The sequence below is a fragment of the Centropristis striata genome, chromosome 10 (genome assembly GCF_030273125.1).
Source record: "Centropristis striata isolate RG_2023a ecotype Rhode Island chromosome 10, C.striata_1.0, whole genome shotgun sequence".
NCBI classification, from domain to species: domain Eukaryota; kingdom Metazoa; phylum Chordata; class Actinopteri; order Perciformes; family Serranidae; genus Centropristis; species Centropristis striata.
In genome coordinates, this window is record NC_081526.1 from 22,681,535 (window position 1) to 22,701,588 (window position 20,054).

The window sequence follows — 20,054 nt, forward strand, 5'->3', positions numbered from 1 at the left end:
ATCCTATAATTGTTTGCACCTCTTTATAAGTTTTCCCATCAACTTTTTAACCAAAGTATGCTGTTCTTCTGAACAATTTCTTGAACGACCCATTTTCCTCAGGGTTTCAAAGAGAAATGCATGTTCAACAAGTGCTGGCTTCATCCTTAAATAGAGGCCACCTGATTCACACCCGTTTTTTCACAAAATTGAGGACCTCACTGATTGAATGCCACACTGCTATTTTTTTTAACACACCCCTTTCAAATAATTGGCCAATTGCATAGCCTTAAGAGCGTGCATATCAGAAATGCTGGGTCTTGGTTTTCTGAGAATCTACTGCATCTACCTTGTTTGTTTGCCATGTAGCAACAAAAAATATACTAAAACCCTGGATTAATCTGGTTAGTCACATTGGACTGCTATTATATTCAACACTACTGTATAGTATATACACATATATATATACTTCAAGGTTAGATTACTGTAATTCCTTACTGTCAGGCTGCTCCAATAAATCCCTTAAAACACTTCAGCTGGTCCAGAAGGCTGCGACTCTCCCTGAGGTTTCTTCTTCTGTTTCCCCTTTTAAAGGGGGTTTTTGAGGAGTTTTTCCCTGGCAGATGTGAGGGTCTAAGGACAGAGGGTGTTGTACCATTTACACCGAACCCTACTGTGAATAACAAAAGCTTAAGAAATTTTCATGTTTTGCTCTACAACATAACACACTTTGGTAAATACCATACTAATGGATTTTGAAGTTTTTACATGGTTTAAAAAGGCAGTTGCTAATCAGTGGCTAAATGAGACGCGTTGTCAGTGTTGTTAAATGCCTTTGTAAGATTAGTTGTCATTAGACCATGGTGTTGTGGTTTTAAGCCTAATAGCTTTTTAATCATGATGATTGCATTTACACTTCAAAATCATAAAAGTGGTAATGTCACAGCATAGTCCTACAAAAATAGTTACACTTGATAATACATTTGAGACTCACTTTCCAAACATATTTCTCTTGGGAGTTTTTAGAGATGAAATCAAAATAAATAAGTAATTGCTGGATGTGTAATTAAGCAACCGTTTGGATGCTATGTTCAAGGTCCCATTGGTCTGACAGCCCAACAGTTTCAATAACAGAACTTTCTTAGACCCTAGAGTTTTTAGTGTCTGAACCACAATACTGTCGCACCATAAAACACAATTATTTTTCAAAAAAGCACTTCAGTAATCATTGGACACCATTTGGGCTTGTACCCATATATCTATGTGTTGGACCAGTGGGATGTCAGGACAATGAGCAGTCTCCACTGTTAGTTGGCTAAGTTAGCCATATAAATTTGGAAGATGGCATGTCAATATGTCAATGTTGTGTGCACAACTTGTCTCCAACCAAGTCCCTTTGTCTGAGCAAGTGCAATATAATTACCACATTTTCAAATCAATGTTGTTTTCATTAATATCTGATGCTCAGAGTCCTCTTTATATATATACAACCTTCATACATTTGGCTACAGTAAGACTGGTGTTTTCCCTTGGAGCTCTACTCTACAGCAGTCTGAGAACATGCCAAATGTGATTTCACTTATAGCAAGCTAGTCCTACTTTCATGTGGCCTCTAGGGCCCATATATCAAAGAAGACATAACAAAGGGATTCAAAAGAAAAAAAAAGGGAGATAGTTTATTTTAAATGTACAAAAGCTATATACACACACACACTCACACAAACACACACACACACACTGAGCATAGTAAAAGTGAATGAAAGCATACACACAAACATTTTAAAGGCTACTTAAACATTATAAAACGGAGAAATTTGCAGGGCGAGTTGGCCAATCCTGTCCGAAACAGGGTTTCTTTTCAAAGTCTGTGTCCCTTCTTGGACTCTCTGCAGTTCCTTCAGAGCCCAGGGGAAGTATAGGCTGCAGTGCAGGGGGCTGGTATGAATGTGTTAATTAGGACTGGATCTCTACTGAGAACACACAGAGGTACTTGTATATTCTTTTAGAGAATGCTCCTCATCAGACATAGGGGTTTGTGTGCCCTGATAGACTAACACAGAGGCATATCCTTGTCCTTTTCAATCATTTACCCTTGTGAGATGGGACCATGGAGAATTAATGCCTCTTATCCTCAGGGCAAAGAAGGAAATCTGATTTTACCGTGCCATCCCCAAGAGTTCATACCATGATCAAAAAGCACTTAATATCTGTGGCTCATAAAGTTGTACAACCACGAGTTTAAACTAGAGCTGTCAAATGCTTGATTTTGCACATATGTGGTTGATATGTGGTTAGCTGCATGATGAATATCATGAAATGTTCAATAAACAGAATATAATGTTACAACTGCAAATGTCATGCTACTTTGGGTCCGAAAGTCACACATTTACACAAACAAACTAACAGAATGAGGTGGTGGTAAAATACTCCTGTGTTTTGTGAGGTGAAATTACAATTTTTGTCAATGGATTTTGGTTGCTTTGTAGAGAGCGTAGCTAATGGCTACAGTTCTCTGTTGTGAAGAGCTGTCGGGCTGAAAGAAAAGGCAAAACAATACTGCGCTTAATCAGTGGGCCTCATAACGTGGAAGTTAACCCAAAGGCCAGAAAACGCTTTGGGCATAGGCACCAGGAAAGCAATTCTCACTGGACTGAACAGGCACCATCTTTGGGTCCGGTATCCAGGTCTGGGTACAAGGGAAAGGGGTGAAAATATTCTAAATATACCCTACACTTCAACAGATAAAAATACTTTTGGCCCGTGTCCACAGCAGTATGTATCACTCTCTTTCTCTCCCATCAGACTCCTCAGACAAAAACAGTAGTTTTACCTTGCAGAACACAGGAGTTGTTGGTCCACCATTCAGTGAATTGGTTTGTATTATTGTATGACTTTTGGACTCCGATCTAAACTAATGTGTTGTCAACAGCAGTAAACTAGTCAGATTCTGGGCCAGTGCTCTGCTTCTCCAAAGAAGGAAAGTACCAGTTGCGATCCCTAATACGCACTGGATGTGGATAAGGATACATTGGGAATGGAGCTTTTTGACACCAAAACATATGTATTTCAACCAAAATGTGAATGTTAGGATTTTAAACTGAATGAAAGCTACTGAGAAGATACAGAATGATCAACCCTGCCCTTTAATAACGATTCATTGTGAATGAATAGTAGGTGTACATATGCCACTGTACCTTTGACAGCCCTGGGTTAAACATCAAAAGTTTATAGCATAACTTAAAGCAGGTACCAAACAGTATAATCTATACACATAAAGGTCTTCATGACAAAATATTATCTGTTATCTACATATCATGTCCATTTCCTGTGAACTCATTCATTTCATACTCAGATACTCAATGTTGATGACCTCAGCCAAGGTCTACATGTGAACTGTTCTCAGTGCACCACTTTGTAAAGGCCTATTACACCAGCAAACACTGAATGGCAATTGTTTAGAGATGCCTTTATATACCCTGGGCTAACATATATTTGTAGGTAAAATATATGGCTTTTTAATAAACAATGATAGAAATTGTCCTTAACCCTAACTATACTTACTATTATTTATTTAATGCAACGTATTATAATCTGAAGCAAATATTACATGATAAGCATATTACTATGGACAATCAAGAACAGAAATGTATGAAATAACCAGTTTTGCATTGTTCAATCAGTGCTTGTGTAGTCCATATATTTCTGATGTAGAAATGATTAAGACTGGATGGGTGATGAGGTGATGATGCTCTCAGCTTATCATATTGAGGAATTTGCTTTCTTCTGCCAAGGCTGTGAGCATAGAGTTCATGTCACCGATGGCCATGTTGCCAATTCCTGCAGGTACAGGCGCAAGGGTGACAGAATTGCGAGGGGTGGTGAGACGAGAGGAATTCTGGGAGAGGCTCTGCAGAAGGCCAGGACTCAGGGTGCCTGACATTAGGCTGGAGTGGTCCCCATCATCTAGCATGGTGTCAAAGTCTATCTGGGCATGCTCCGTGCAACTAGATCCGCCAGTAGAAGAATCCACCGTACTGCTGGAGACGTGGTTGACTCCAGGTGAGGCCATGTTAGGTGCTGCAGTGGTGTTGCAGGCAGGGGCCTGGCCGGCAGTGGGGGACATTGGGGCATCAAACGTCGGCTCAAACATTTGAATCTGACCTGTGTAAAATACAGCAGAGTTTGGATTTTCAGAGTTGCTGTTGTGGGCTGCTGAGCCACTGGGCCTCTTTGGACTCGCCTCTGAGGTGTCAGTACCATGACTGGGGCACAAATCAGATGACTTGGGTATTCGGCTCGGTTGCATCATGCTAGACCCTGTGTGTTGTCTGGGAACAGACTTGGGCACAATTGGAGGCCTGGGTTGTAGCATTCCTCTTCCACCATTGTAGTTATTGTGCTGTTGCTGCTGCTGAGAAAAAACGCTGTAATTTTGCTGCTGATCAACTTGGTTTACTTGAGAATACCCATCAATCTGTGTCCTTGCTCTGCAATTTTGCAGTTCTGGATCTGCAATATTGTTCCGGGTAGGTCTCATGCTAGTACTCCCAGATATAGAATTGGGGATTGCCTCTTGGCCAAATCCTTGCTGAGGACTCATTTGCTCACTAAAGTTCACACTGTTGCACTGCCTCTGTTGCTGATGCTGCTGGTTGGGGATGTTGATCAGTCTCTGGCTGTTGTGGTTCACATACCCCTGCAAAGACATATTCTGACTCATAGGCACTACCTGCTGGTTGCTGCCCAGGCCTTGACCTTGTCCCTGGTAGGAACCAAAATTGTGCCTCTGCTGAACAACAGCTAGGTTCCCCCTAAGAGGATGCTGCTGCTGTTTGGATAGCTTGGTTGTGGTGTCCACAGTCCCTGAGCTCACCTCATTCCACTGAACTGGCATGTTATTCTTTTTCATATTGTCTGATGGTGCTGAGAAGGGCTGATGGGAGCCACCATGACCCATCTGGCAAGACTGCATGTCCTGACCAGACTGAGTCATGGTGGCATCCACCATGGCCATCCTCCTCTGCGCATAAAATGATGCTGGTGGGGCCATGCCTGCCTGGTAGTTCTGAGCCTGATTGTTGGAATGGTAGTCCACTTGCACTGAGTTGTGACCTGAGGGGCCAGAATTCTGGGTCCTAAGGTACTGCACCACATCATCTGGAAGTACCATGTCATCCTCTCCACCCTGCTCCCCCCCAACTATCATCCCATCTACTGCCATGTTCTCCATGGCAACATTCTCAGAAATGCTCGGTGGTCTGGGTGCAAATGGGTAGCGTTGTAGGCTGCCATCAGAGCGAGTGTAGCCTTGCATAGCCAGCACTTGGTGGCGTTCAACTGATGGACCATTCATGGGGTTCATGCTGTTCATGCTGTTATATCGCTGAACCCTTGGAAAAGAGAGAGGGTCTAGTGTGGAACGACGCACTGGATCACTTGCACGACGTGGAAGGTTGGGTGGTACCTCATGGGGCATCATGCTCCGTGTGCCATATCCAATATCGCTACATCGCCGAGGCACAGTTCCAGAGGGTGGTTGATGGAATGGGTGTGATAAGCCCTCCTGGGAATCACTATAGAGTGCCATTCGGGTCCTCAGGCTCATTCGATCCATATTTGGGAGAGGAGTAGGTGGAGCTCCACCAATGGCAGCAGCATACTTTGCCTTAAGTCGATAATGCTGTGCTGGTGTCAGACTAAGTAGGCTTGGTAGACCTCCTCCGCCTCCTCCACTGACACCACCACCTCCACACTGGCTAGCTTCACTGGAGCGGCGAGACAGATCAGTGGAGATTGGGTCGTAGGAGTCAGCCGAACTAGTATTGTTGTGGCGGTTAGCACCAAACTGGGACGCCTCACTGGAGCGGCGGCTGGAATAGCAGGGTGAAATACCGGAGGAGCGCCGACTCATAGTGTAAGCTGAGCTGATGGTGCTAGTTGTGCTGTCCCGCCGCTCGTTCAGCTGGTTCAGCAGTGTTACTTCGCATGAAGACATGTCACCCACTCGTTGGCCAGGGTATGAACCACTTAAGTTACTTATCATGTTGGAGCTCTCCAGCAGGGAACCTGGCGGATACAAAGGATAATGACAACAAATTTACAATTGTACAAATTACAGTCATTTAAAATTATACACTAAGTATGACTGTATATGGTTGTTTTGGCTTTGGCTGGATTTAATCCCATATGCATGCCTCCTTTTAGCAAACACACACCTGCTCATGTACATACTTTTGCTAAATTTCAGCCTACTAGGGCAAAATTTGTGGTAGCTAAAGGGTTTTTTCAACAGGGATCGACTGACCAACCAACCAGCTGCAAACAACAGAGTGACCCATAGAGCTAAAAATGACAACAAACAGATTTCTTCAACGCTCCACACTTACCGACTGCAGGTATGGGAGGCAGCTTCATGCTGCTGCGTTGGCCCTGTGGGGGCTGTGGTGCAGAGTTGACCCATGGGCAGGAGTCCCTCACTGTCTTCAGCCTTTCCTTTTTGATGTTCTCCAGCTTGATGGTGACTGCGCCACCATGACCCACAGCTTTCCTCAACTGAAGCCCCACCCCAGCCTGATGTCCCCCTGCAGGAACAGTGGAGTCAACCATGGGGCAATCATCCTGTGCGCTGAGGTCCCCGAAGCTGCCCCCGCTGTGCAAGGCCATCTCTACTCCACTGTCGTTGTTGTTGGCACTGCTGAGAGGCGACGGCTCACTGCTACATGACGAGTGGCCGCCAGGACTGGACTGATACATCTGGTGGAGGACAGCAGGGAGGAATTTAATGTTTGTGAAATGAATTAAACTATTGAAGCTTAATTATAAATGATAGTGGTAGATTGTCCAATTTTCCACTAAATAAATAATATTCTGTAAAGCTTTGGTAACACTGATAACGACTTGTTATTTATGAAAACTGTTTTTTTTTTAAATGAAATTTAAAAATAGAAAATAAAATAGTGAAAGATATAGTCTCATGCAAAGTTCAGAGAACTCAATTATGTATTCTACAATGTTAAATAATTACCACATTTATGAAATTCTGATTGTAACACTGTTTTGTAATAACTAATGTAGGTCTATAGTTCCATAATATAATGAATTATATATGAATTTGATTTATTTACAACAAGAAAACAAGTGGATAATAGATGAGTTCTGTGAGCAACAATCCAGTGGTGACAGCAATTCAAACTGGCCGAAAATGAACTAAAGTCTTGATCACAGCTTGATGCTGGCACTATTTGTTCAGCACACATGCTAAAACAGTCCCAGCCTTTGAATATTAATGTGACAATGACTTTTATCATCAGCCGACAGCAGAGGCTACTGCCAGTGATCTTGTGGATAGAAAAATCTAGTTTAATGGTAGTGTCTCTCCATACATGCAAATTGTGCTTTCCATATACAAAAGGGCACATTTTAAATGTGTGATTATGGATAATCATGCAAAAAGGAACATTTTACATCATGCAAGAATGCAACAATGTACCGTAAAACATGAGGACACATTTACACATCACCCTATGCCGAGGTACGAGCAGACAGAGAGACAGTATGGGTGCTCACCTCAGTGAAGTCTGTCCATTAGAAAGGTTAACTTGAGAGAAGCAAGTTCAAGCGACAACCAGAGAGGTGAGTTAAAAAGTATGCAGGCAGTACCAGCAGGAAACATTTCACCTCAGAGCAATGTTAGTAAAGTGGAAAACAGTGGGAAAGTAAGTGTGTCCTTCTCTTTGTTGTGTCATAAACATACAAAGGCATGCAATTATATGATCATGTTATATTTACAGGTGACACTGATCATTTGGAGCGCTGAAAGTGGTGTATTATCTCTCTCTAAACTTTAACTAACAAAAACCTGATAACACTTTTTATGAGACCCATGTCTATAATGCATTATAATTGTAATTCATAATGCTTTATAACAAAATCAAAGCACATTCTTAAGCCTTTTATAATGACTTATAAGGTCAATTTTCATTATACGTGCTGCTTACTTACAGACATTGTTTTTGCACACCCATGTCTATGATGTATGATAAGGATAATGTGTTATAGTATTTTATTTTGTATATTCAATTACAATTTAACATTTTTATATTGTGTAGTATTATAAAGTGCTATAACATATTATAAGTGCATTTATAATGTATTCATAATGTATTATAGACATCGACGAAATAGAGGGTGTTACCAAATAACGATCAATTTCCTGCACACACAGATGTTATAAACATTAAAGGATTCAAGTGATCAAGACCCACCATTGAGTTCTCGGTCTTAATGGATTTGACTTGTAGGCAGTCTTCAACTCCTCTAGAGGTGCTGTTGGCTTCAATCTTGCCATCCATACTTCTTGCAGCAAGTTTGGAATTTGTCTCATTCTCCCCGTTGCCTTTGGGTGGCTGCAGCCTTGGAGGAGCGTCGCTCCGTTGTTTCTTGGTGACATGGGCTTCGGGTCCATGGACTGTCTTAACATGCTTCCTGAGAGAGCTGGGGTCTGTGTAGCGCTTGGTACAACCCGGGATCTTACACACATATGGTTTCTGCCAAGAGGGATTTAAAGTCCAGATGAAATGAAATTGTTACAGGATACAGTGCCTGCTCTGTAAATTGTCCTGTGTTTAGAGCCCGACATACACATTGGACGGCAGATATTGTTGGCTGACATTGTATATTATCATTTGTATGTAAAATGTATGATAATGTTTGGCCACTATATTGGTAACTGGTCAATCTTTTTTGGTCACACTCTAACTGTGTTCTGGTTTGAGAAAAAAATAATGGCGCCCCCTAGATTTGCATAATTCACACTACAATAAAAACACTGAGCTGATGGTGGCTGAAATACATGAAAGAGTATGTCAGTTGATTTATGTGTGTGCACAGACATACCTCATTAGAGTGTGTGCGGTTCTGGTGCTTGGCCCGGTCTGAGGCGTTGGAGAAGGCCTTGTTGCAGCCTTCATGTTCACACACATACGGTTTCTCCCCGGTGTGGGACCTAAGGTGGGTCTTGAGGTTCTCCAGGCGAGAGTAAGCTTTGGCACAGCCCTCAAACTGCAGAGAGATGGGGATAGACAGTGAGACTGAACGCCTGAGTGCTGTGTTGTTTTGTCTGCAGCTGTGTAGAGAAAAGAGCTTGGCAACAACAAAAAAAGCTCTGTGTTTCAGTTTTTAAATGTAATCTATTCTAGTGTGGTGCCCGCCTACTGTGGCATGCCACACAAAAGCAAAGCAGCGCTACACTTTGGTAAAAAGAGCTATTATGTGAAATATCTAAACTGAGTGTGAGGTGTGGTAGAGCTTGTGTGCTTTGATGAGACAAAGAGAAGTCTGTGTTTAGCCTTTGTGTTCACTTGCACTGTACAAGCTATAATTTGGTATTCCTTGTGAGCATTCATTGTGAACGTAATTGGCTATGAAATGAAAAGAGAATCAAATTAGACTGGTTCAGAAATTGGATATAAAAGTCAGAAGATTCTCCTTTAAAAGACTAGACTAAAGCGGAGTTAGGGTGTTATGAGAAGATGCACGTGGGATTTGTGCAGAGAATACACAGCCTGGTCTTAATAAGGACCCATGGTCCCCTGCTTGCCTTCAGATTTTAATTACACGCCCACGCTGTCAATCAGCTTTCTTCCCTCTCTCGTTCACAAGTAATCTGTTTTAATGTATTCACAAGAAGCCTGTGAGCAAGCTTTGAAGCCAAGCAAACAGGCCTTCAATTTGATCTTCACACAGCAAATGAAGCCTTCAATAAAACCCTTGTGATTTATCAACATGGAAAATATCACTGGTGCTAAGCACAAAGAAAATCACATGAATATTTTTTCAATTTTCCTTTTTTTCTTTCTCAAGGCAAAGAGAAGGGTTGTAGGATAGAGACTGTATTACTGCTGCTGGTTAACCAGTCAACCAGTCAGGTGTGAAGGAAATTTGGGTTTTCCTGCATGGTGGGACATGAAGTAGGCGGCGACCTACTTGGTATTCAAGACACAAGGCATTGTGGGAACTGACTCTGTGAACTTAACAATTCTAACACCATGACTGAGGGGAACATGTTGACCATTGGGCTCTGTCCTGATGTGATGTTTAGGGCAGGAAGATAGGGCCACATTGAGGCTTACTAAAGAATCAATGCTGGGAACTGCAACAGACATAAGTCGAGCGGTGTACGGGACTTTGTTGTATTGTGAAAGAGTCATTCGGGATTTTGCGGTGTATGGAATACGAATGTACTAATAAATTGTGCTGAACAGAGTATTGAGTGCTTTGTTCTTGGCCAGCTCACCCACTAACTTAGTGCAATTGACCAGAATTGCCACGACACAGGTAACCCATCAAATACAGTCCTGCATATCTCAGGAATTTCAACAACAGGCACTTACAAAATACAAATTAATACGAATAACTACTTTTCTTTAATAATAGTAACAATATAACAGCATGCTACAGTGGACAATAGGGGACATTTTGGGCCTAGAGGTTAGGAATCGGGCTTGTAACTGGAGAGTCGCTGGTTTGAATCCCAGTAGTAGTGACAGGAAATTTTGACCTGAGCCATGTTGTTTTTGAAAAAGCTGACTCTTCAGAATGAAACAGATCCGTTCTACTGAAGTGCCCTTGAGCAAGGGACCTCACCCCTCTGCACAGCTCCCAGGGCGCAGTAATGTGCTTCCCACTGCTCCTTGCATGGTGTGTTCACTTGTGTGTAAAAAGGATGGGTTAAATGCAGAGGTTGAATTTCCCCATTGTGGGATTAATAAAGTAATTATTCTAATCTAATCTAATCTAATCTAATGTCCCACAATGCAATGCGGCAGTGAGACAATGTTCAACAGTCAAAGTACAGATGTAAAGAAAAACCAAACACAGTTCACTGCAGTGTTTTCAAGGTTCTTACTGTGCATTTATGCGGCTTCTCCCCTGTGTGACGTCTCATGTGGACCACCAGCATGTACTGAGCCTTGAAGGGCTTCTGCTCCCTTGAACACTCCTCCCAGCGACACACAAACTCCTTTTTCTCACCGTGGATGTGGTCGTTGTTGATGTGCTGAAGAGACAATTTCACTCAAGTAAATCACCAAAATGTAGCATTACCTGTGATGAACCTGGTCTCACAGGAATCCGTGAAATAGCCACAAATAGCTTAACTCAAAATCCGTGGAATGGCCACGGAATAACTCAAATTTCCGTGAAACTGACACGGATTTTGCTACATTGCAAGTTAATGACAGTCATATCCCGTGGCTATTCCGTGGATATTTTTCCCTATTGGTTTGTTCCAAGTCACGTGACTTTCAAGGTTCTCTCATTTTTTGTGAAAAAAATCAATATTTTGACTGAGTTTCTGCATAATAATGGATTTTGATCATATTAATATAAATATATGTTTTATTTTCTAAATATTCACTCAGTGAATGTACATAATCACTATGTATGTAACTACAATTAACTTGCATTGTAGCGAAATCCGTGTCAGTTTCACGGAAATTTGAGTGATTCCGTGGCTATTCCATGGATTTTGAGTTAAGCAAATCTGTGGCTATTTCACGGATTCCTGTGAGACCATGTTGCCTGTGATACGTTGAGATACATTTCAAAATGGTGACTACACACAAAGTGTGTGTGTGAGCATGCAAAGTTGTGTGTGTATCAGTATTAGTAAAAAGGAGTGTGTTCTCACACACACATGATGGCGGTGCCATCCATTATGGCTGACAGTTATTATGCATCTGTCAACAGGAGACAAAACTATAAAAGCTTGATTTTTCAGCCTCTCTGTGTGTGTTAGTTTCCCAAGGACAAGGAACTTCCTCAGATCCCAGTCACACTCCTCCATTCTTCCTTTTGATCAGGCAGTCTGTGAGGTTAACAGAGTTTCCTGTGTGGTGCTTTGATGACAATTTTGTATCAGGTAAAATAAAAATAAAAACAAGCTCTTTGGACCAGCACACTGGTAACAATTCTCAAGCATCACCATAACACAACAGGGATCATTACTTATATGATGAACTTTTTTATTTTTAAGTTTGATTGATTATTCATGTTTTTGTATGGCATAGGGTAGTTTAGTTTTTGACTGCTAAGAGGAATTTTCAGAACTCTTCATACAGCTAGCAAAACACAAGTACAATTATGCAGCTTTCAAACAAAATGCATTCATTTAAAAAAAATAAATAAATTCAGCACTATAGATTTGCAGTACAATGCTAACACACTGTCTTCAAAAAGGTAAAACAAACAAAAAAAAGAAACCCAAAAAACAACAATCAACATAGAATGATGGCAAATTTTGTGCATTTCTGTGGTAACCATATCAAAATATATAGAAAATCTTAGCAGAATATTTGTAATGAACTAAAATACTCATTGTACAATACTTATTGTAAGTCGCTTTGGACAAAAGCGTCTGCTAAATGACATGTAATGTAATGTAATGTAAAAAATAATAATCATTCCAAACATGGGTCATTCCAGCTGAAAGCCAGAGTGTCAGAAGGGCGTAGCTTCAGAATGATTTCCTTTTATTTTTGTCTTTTTTTTAACTATAATGGCAGGCTTGGAATTTGAGAAACATTTTTTTTGCTTCAACTTTGTTTCTCTATGCAAACATAAGATAATAAAAATATATTGAAGCAAATTGCTGAATTTCTGACTAATTCTTGCTACATCTACTTTAGTTCAGTCAATAAAGTGAAAAGGTTATTTTTTATGTGAAAAAAATCATTCAAAATTCAATTATAATAGTTAATCTTGTATTTAATGTTGTATTTGTTTTATTTTAGAACATTGCCTTATGATAATCAGTACTTTCCATAGTAAAATTGTTTCCAGTCTTCTGATCCAACGATCTTATTTAGAGACATAAACTGTTTTGGTGGTTTAAATGAGTTTTGGAGGTGATATTAGTGCATGAATGCATGTTGGTAAAGCAGACTGTATGAAGTTCTGAAAAAAGTGGCTTCAGTATCAACCAATGCTTGTTAGTTAGTTAAAAGGTTTATCAAACACAAATTACTTACATTGCCAACAAAGCAACACGTTTCTGAAAATCTCTTAAAAAGGCTCATCCTGTACCACACACAAATACCCACACACCAAAAGGAACCACTTCATTTCCTAAGGACATCCAGGCCCACACGATCCACTTATATGTGGCCACTTCTCCACCAGCGAAAAAGCTCAGTGGTTGACGATTCTGCTGAGATCAATTTTGGACCAAGGAGGAGGAATGGAAATAAGCGAAGGCCTCTATTTTCAGGTTACACACTACTGTGAATTCATCATTTGGGATTACTTTAGTTAAGCCTCAGACAGAAAAACCCACAGGTGTGTTTTTTTTGCTAATATTAACCTTGTGTGAAACCCTGGGTGTGCTTAGGGAGAAGCTGTCAGGAGGTTTTTGCAGAAAAAAACCTGGCTATTACAACTCTGGTAAGATTTTGTGAAATTCATAGAAAGCAGAGGCTTTAAAAAAACTTGGCCCTGGCAGGATTGAAGAATTTGTTGGCCTCACATTGTCCATCCACGCCCTGAAAAAAACCCTGGCCCTATGCTCGCCTACTCACTAATCCTGGCCAGCTCTCACACGGTTTATGGCTATGGAGCTGGAGTTAGGGCAAAAGTTTTAAAGGTACACTGTAAACAATTGTCTTGTAAATTAACAGTAAAATACTGGCAGCAGGGTTGCCAGCATTCTACTGTTAATTTTACAGTTCCCTTATCACAGATCTACTGTGATAAAACCACATACTGAATTACAGTAAAATCCTGCATTTCATTTTTACAGTAGACTAAAACACAGTATAGCGTTGAAGCTAGTTGCAAGATTGTTGAAGTATACAATGTAGTCATTTTTGTAAATAGAACATATTACTGTCTGAAAGCCAATTACTACAAATTAAGCGCTGTCTTCACTGTAACCTCAGTAATTTTAATACACCACATACTGAATGAGTTAGTTAAGTAAAATACAGCCATTATGGGAAACGGCAAGCTACCTACAAATATTGCCCAGAATGCATTGTTTTCTACAGTATAATACCTTTTTAATGAAGAACAGTATGTTACTGTTACAATTTGGCTGTTTTCTTACAGCAATCTGTTACAGTGTAACTGGTGCAGTCTCTGGGTGCGTTGACCTGACACATGCCACTCCTATCACTGAGATGATTGACAGCCAGTCAGAAAGTGGAAAGCAAGAGGTGAGGGCGTCCTGGAAAAGGGGGGAAACATGAGGTTCCTTCACTCCAGAGCTTCTCCTTCACTCCAGAGCTTCTGGCATGACGATGGATTTATGGCCAGCCCTCTGGGCTTCGGGGGTGGGGGGTGTTTCTGGGAGTGAGAGGTTGGAGGTCAGGGGGTCATGTGGCTGAGGGCTGGGGGGTAGGACAGGGGGCACAGCTGCAGGGCTTGGGCCTGTGTTTGGCGAGAGCTGGCAGGCTCATTAACGTTACGCGTGTCAACAGGAAAGGATCAGTTACTGGACAGCTTTCTGACCGGACTCAATCAGCATGGATTTAACGAGTAGCAGAAGAGTTGTTTGAACTTTCACTCAAAACACAACAAAAGTTCGGAGTTTACATTAACCAATCACTAAAATAATATTGATGATGACATCCAAAATAGCAAGATGAAACATTTCTGTGAAGGTTTGTGGGTCCCCAGACAGAAAGTTTTGAAAACACTAGAAAAGGCTGCATGTGCTGTAATAAATCTGCTGTGGCATACACTGGTACGTTAGGCTCTCATTTCGCCTCTCCAGTTCGTTGAGATGTTTTTCATGCAATTCAACGGCGTCCTCCATTGTGGACACACATTTGCTGACAGCTTTTGAAGCCGAATTAAGGCTGGAAATGGACCCGTTTAGCTTGTCCACTGTGCTTTTCATCTTGTGTTTTGCTGCTAAAATATCTTCATTGGATCATCACCCCGGAGCCACCAGCAGTAGCATTAGCTGCAATAGCACCCGCCTGCTCGGTGGTCTCCGTGTCGTAGAAGAACTAAGTGGGGTGAGGCAGCTTTTAGTTATCATGCTCCTCACCTATGGAACAAACTACCTGTAGATCTGAGGTCTGCCCAAACGGTCAGCTCCTTTAAATTAGGACTAAAAACACGATTGTTTACTGCAGCGTACTCTTAACTTTAACACTTTATCTTAACTTTATCTGCTGCACTCTACTGCCCTTACTTTTTAACGACGCAATGTTTGACTTGTGCTTTTTATTATTTTATCTATTTTCTTATCCTGCTGTATCTTATTTTATCTCATTTGTATTTTTATTTCCATTTCCCTGTTTTAATTGATTTTTACTGTTTTCAATTGTGTCTTGCTGTTTGTAATGTTTATGTAAAGCACTTTGAATTACCTTGTGTTAAATTGTGCTATACAAATAAACTTGCCTTGCCTTGCCTTCTTTTTCGACAAAATCGTCTTCACAAGGACTTTTTTCGGCTCTGAGCCCTTGCCTCTTTTTGTCATTTTCTTACTGTTCAGTATACGACCGCTAATATTTTAAGACTGTGGTGAGGTGAGGTGTGCAAGCTAGGTCAAGGTGGAGCTCCCAACAAACACATCTACTCCACAGCGTGGTCCGCCATCTTCCCGTGCTGTGATAAGTCCGTCTATCTCACTAACATCAGGGTACATGCTCTCACTCACATGAACTAGTTGGTCCTGGGTGTCATACTCCTTGCTACAGCCCTCCCAATGGCAGTTGGTCTCATATATGGCCTCTGGCTCCTGTTTGCACTCGTCTTTATCCAGATCCTCACTCAGGTCCAAGATCCCCACACAGTGGTCCTGGAAAGGGGACAGCAGTTACAGCACAGTATGGATGTGTGTGTCCATTGACCCGTATAAATGACTAGAACACAGACTGCATCTTTTACCTGAATCTGCGGTCAATATGTGACAGAAGCATTCTGTACTGTTTTGCATCTCTCTTATCTTATCTGAAACGTAATGAGCTGCTGCTTGATCTCAATGTGTGACCAACCTCTTGTCATTGATTAAAGCTGCAGTTTTATTCACTACCTATAATCAATTAGAGACAAATTTGCAACTGCAGTTAAAAAGAATGTTCCCACTGTAGGAGCTGAAGCTGTGAAATAGATAGCTGTGCAGTTTATCAGGGTTTTCTGAAGGTCAGAAAGTAGATTCTTGTGCTTTTGATTTTGTTTTTTTGATTCTCTTACCTGAGAGGAAGGAGAGATGGGAAGTGGACCCTCTGCTTCCGTCTTAACCTTTGACCTCTTGGTGGTCAATGGGTTGACTGTGCTACTCACTGCAGGGTCTCCACTGGCATTCTGAAGGAGAGATAGGAACAGAGACGGGGTTGAAAAGGTAGTTCTAGACCATCTCAAATTAAATGAACAATTATGTCTCATAAGTTGTTGCAGCAAGTTTTGGGTTGATACCATTTACTCAACAGATTTTGTGTAAACATCCAATACAATCATCTGAATCCTCTAGTCTCAAGTTTAAGTTTTATGAGGCTGTGATTATCCTAGAGGTCACAGCAGCTCATTTTATACACTTAGGTTAGTTAAAAAAATGCTCTCACTGAAACAAATGATCTACTATGGGAACAACATCATCACACATGAATAACAAACAAACAAAAAATATCTTAGAATAGTTCAAAATCGGACATTTGTGACAATTGGCATGTCTGTAAGAGGTCAGCTCCTCTCCTGTGGAATCATCTCAGTCTCAGTTCGGGAGGCAGACACCCTCTCTTTATTTAAGAGTAAACTTAAAACTTTTCTCTTTGACAAAGCCTATAGTTAGGGCTGGCTGAGGCCTTGGACCAGCCCCTAGTTATGCCACTATAGGCCCAATGTGTCGATACACTGGGCCCCTCTTTTCTTCTCGCTCTCTGATGTCCCAATAATACATGACACAAGCTTCTATTTCCCCAGAGTACTTGCACTTTTCTCTGCTCTCTTTTCACAGGGTGTGGAGCTGTGGTCCTGCTCGGCATCACTCCTGCTGGTCTCACTGCCGTGGATCTGGTTCGGCCCCAGGTGGGAATGCTCCTCTCCTGGTCCACTCTACACTCACCATCACTACTGGCCAATGGTGGCGCTTCATCACCTGCTGCTGTCTCCTCCCAGAACTCCTGCTCCTCTCTGTCTCCCTCCCTCTCAACCCTCAACCTCTGTCTAAAATATTCTACTCTGTTGCTCTGCCCTGTACAACCACATCTATTGCACGTCTGTCTGTCCTGGGAGATGGATTCCTCCTCTGTCTCTTCCTGAGGTTTCTTCTTCTTTTTCCCTGTTAAAAGGTTATTTTTTAGTAGTTTTTCCCTGGCAACTGTGAGGCTCTAAGAATAGAGGGTGTCATACCATGTACAGTCTGTAAAGCCCTTTGAGGCAAATCTGTGATTTTGGGCTATATAAATAAAATTGACTTGAATTGAATTGTAAAGAGGAGACTAGTTCTACCCATAGAACCCATTTTCAGATGTTTATAGGTCAGAGGTCATGGGACCCTCTTGAATATGGTTATGCCAGTTTTTCCCTCACAAAATTTAGCCTAACTTTGTTACATTGTTTCCCCCCCTTGCTGATCAGATATCTTACAATGGTATAAGAGAGGCCAGTATCCCCCTGGCCCCTGAACTTCCATATACAGCCACAAGTCTTACTTACTACATGATTTTCTGAATGATATTTTGAAGCAAAAAAGGAGGGAGAATAAGGTTTTTTTTAACCATCCTCCTTTTGATATTGCATATAAATTCCATGTCATGATTCCACTGTCTGTTAAGTATTTTATTTTTCCTTCGTGTTCCATGTCTTGTGTTTCCTGATTTATTTTGTGATCCCTCACTCTTTTTCGTCTCCTCATCTGTGTGCACCTGATCCCTGATTGTGTCTCCCACACCTGTTTGACAACCAGACAAGCCACAAAGGGGGTTATATGGGGAGTGATGAAAGTTTGTTGTTCTTCCATAGTTCACGTTCCAGCATTTTCACAGTCATAGCCTTGTAGTTTTTGAAACTTTGTTCGCCTTTTTGATTCTGCCTTTTTGCCTGTCGTTTTTGGAAACCTTTGCTTGTGTGACTGCCTTCCTGTGTACCAACCTCGTTTCTGAATAAACGCCTTTTGATTTTTAGAATCCTGTTCATGTCATGCATTTGAGTCCTGCCTTCTGTGCTACGTCCTTGACATTCCAATACACCAACAAAAGATTTTAAATGTATTTAAAAGCCCACTCACTGCCCCAACAACCCACTCCTTCATAACCTTTCAGTGAGTTATTCCCTTAATCCTAACACATACTATCGTTCCATCCATCCATACACCCATTAGCCCTCCCACTCATCCTCCTATTCACTTAACCATCCATTTAATTTATTAAATCAACAGATTTCACACAGTCACCACAGAGGAATGGAGGGGAATCAGATAACAGAGTCAAGGAGATACCATGCAATAGTTTTTGGCTTGATAGTCCAGTGCAAAGAGATGTGTGGAATCCTTGTTGCACCAGGCCCACAGCCCATAAGTCAGACTAGGACCTGCCGCCAAGACTAAACAGTTTAGACTGCTATATGATCGCCAAAGCCGCAAGGAAATATGAAAGAGGAGGAGTTATGCCCTCAGTTCTGAGTGGGAAGGCGGCGTGTCGGGGGCTGTGTGTGTGTGTGTGTGTGTGGCGGGTGGGTTGGGGGGCTTTGATCTGCTAACAGATTCTTAAGATGACCGAAAGACAAAGACACAAGACGCCTGTTAGAGCTCTAATGGAGATGAAAAGAAAGGAAATATATTAAATGTAAAGCAGCTGATAAATTATTGTGTGTGTGTGAATATTGAGGTTCATTGGAGGGGATCAAATATTGGAAGGGGGTCTTCTAATCCCACCCAGACGCTACAGTGCACTTTGGCATTTCTGGGGGTCTCAATGATTCATTCAATTGGCTGGAAACCAGGAGAGAAATATGGTTCTGATCACTGCTGAAATTAAGCTGAATGTGTGTTTGTGCTTGTGTGTTAATGGGAGTGTGTGTGTGTGTGTGTTAATGGGAGTGTATGTGTGTGTGTGTGTGTGTGTGTGTATGCAAAAAGGTGGGAAAAAAATAGACTTTTGGATACATGGATACTTTGTGTGTTTGTGTGTTAGTAGACAGAGGGCTGAAACAGAGCTGGAGGCCTCTGATAGCCATGTGAGGTAGAGTGATTCACTGAGTGGGAAGTTGACATTAGATTACACTGTGGTGTACACAGTGGGCTGATAAAGAAAGACAGAGGAGACAGTAGGAAGAAAACAGATGGAACTGGGAGGTGGCCTCCTGCATATTTCTGACCAGAGACAATGTACAAAAATGATTTCATTCATGACAAATTGTAAATTTAGGCTACATGCACAATACAAATGCTCAAACAATTAGTTGATTAGTGGACCTTTGGTGTTTTTTCTGTCACAAGGCTTTTGTTTTCTCAGTTTTGGATTATGTTTAGTGTTTTCTGTTTTCATGTGTTAGGTTTTGTTTAACTTCTTGTATTTGTCTGCTTTCCCTCCTTTGTTTCCCCGCTTTGACTGTCTACGCACCAGGGGCCTCATGTATCAACGCTGCGTACGCACAAAAACATTGCGTGCACTGTTTTTCCCGCACACGCCACATGTATGAAAAGTGAACTTGCTGTGAGAATGTACGGTGGCACCGCAAACTTTTTTTTGGAGGAAACTATTGTCTTTTCTGCTCTATTTAAACCGTGTTTCATATCTAAACTCAAACTACATACGACTGGCTTTGTGTTTACAGTTTAAAGCTTTCAGACAATGAAGGAAAATGCAGTTTTCCACCCTCAATAACCCGTTCTAAATTTGAGGGGATAGATGATTTTATTGTTGATCTATCATTATATTTTAGATTTCCCTAGCGTAATGCTGCTTACTTGTGCAATGATAGTATGTTGAAGTCTGTACATTTTTAAAGACTATCTTTAGTCTATAGCCTATATTTTACTATTTCCACTATTTCCACATATATATACCGAATTTCCCTCCAGGGATCAATAAAGTATTTCTGATCTGATTAATATGGAGCGCACAAAT

The 20,054-nt window shown here is 41.4% G+C and overlaps 1 protein-coding gene across 1 annotated transcript in view; it reads right to left on the reverse strand.

The window, feature by feature from the left end:
* Window positions 1-1,637: 1,637 nt before the first annotated feature.
* Window positions 1,638-20,054, reverse strand: part of gli2a (GLI family zinc finger 2a) — a 99,612-nt gene continuing 81,195 nt past the window's right edge. The window contains exons 7-13 of the mRNA XM_059342816.1: window positions 16,183-16,293; window positions 15,647-15,787; window positions 10,886-11,035; window positions 8,875-9,039; window positions 8,244-8,525; window positions 6,366-6,732; window positions 1,638-6,045 (exon numbers count right to left, since the gene is read on the reverse strand). Coding sequence (XP_059198799.1) covers window positions 3,731-6,045; window positions 6,366-6,732; window positions 8,244-8,525; window positions 8,875-9,039; window positions 10,886-11,035; window positions 15,647-15,787; window positions 16,183-16,293 — 3,531 coding nt within the window. The 3' untranslated portion in view covers window positions 1,638-3,730. The remainder of the gene's footprint in view (window positions 6,046-6,365; window positions 6,733-8,243; window positions 8,526-8,874; window positions 9,040-10,885; window positions 11,036-15,646; window positions 15,788-16,182; window positions 16,294-20,054) is intronic.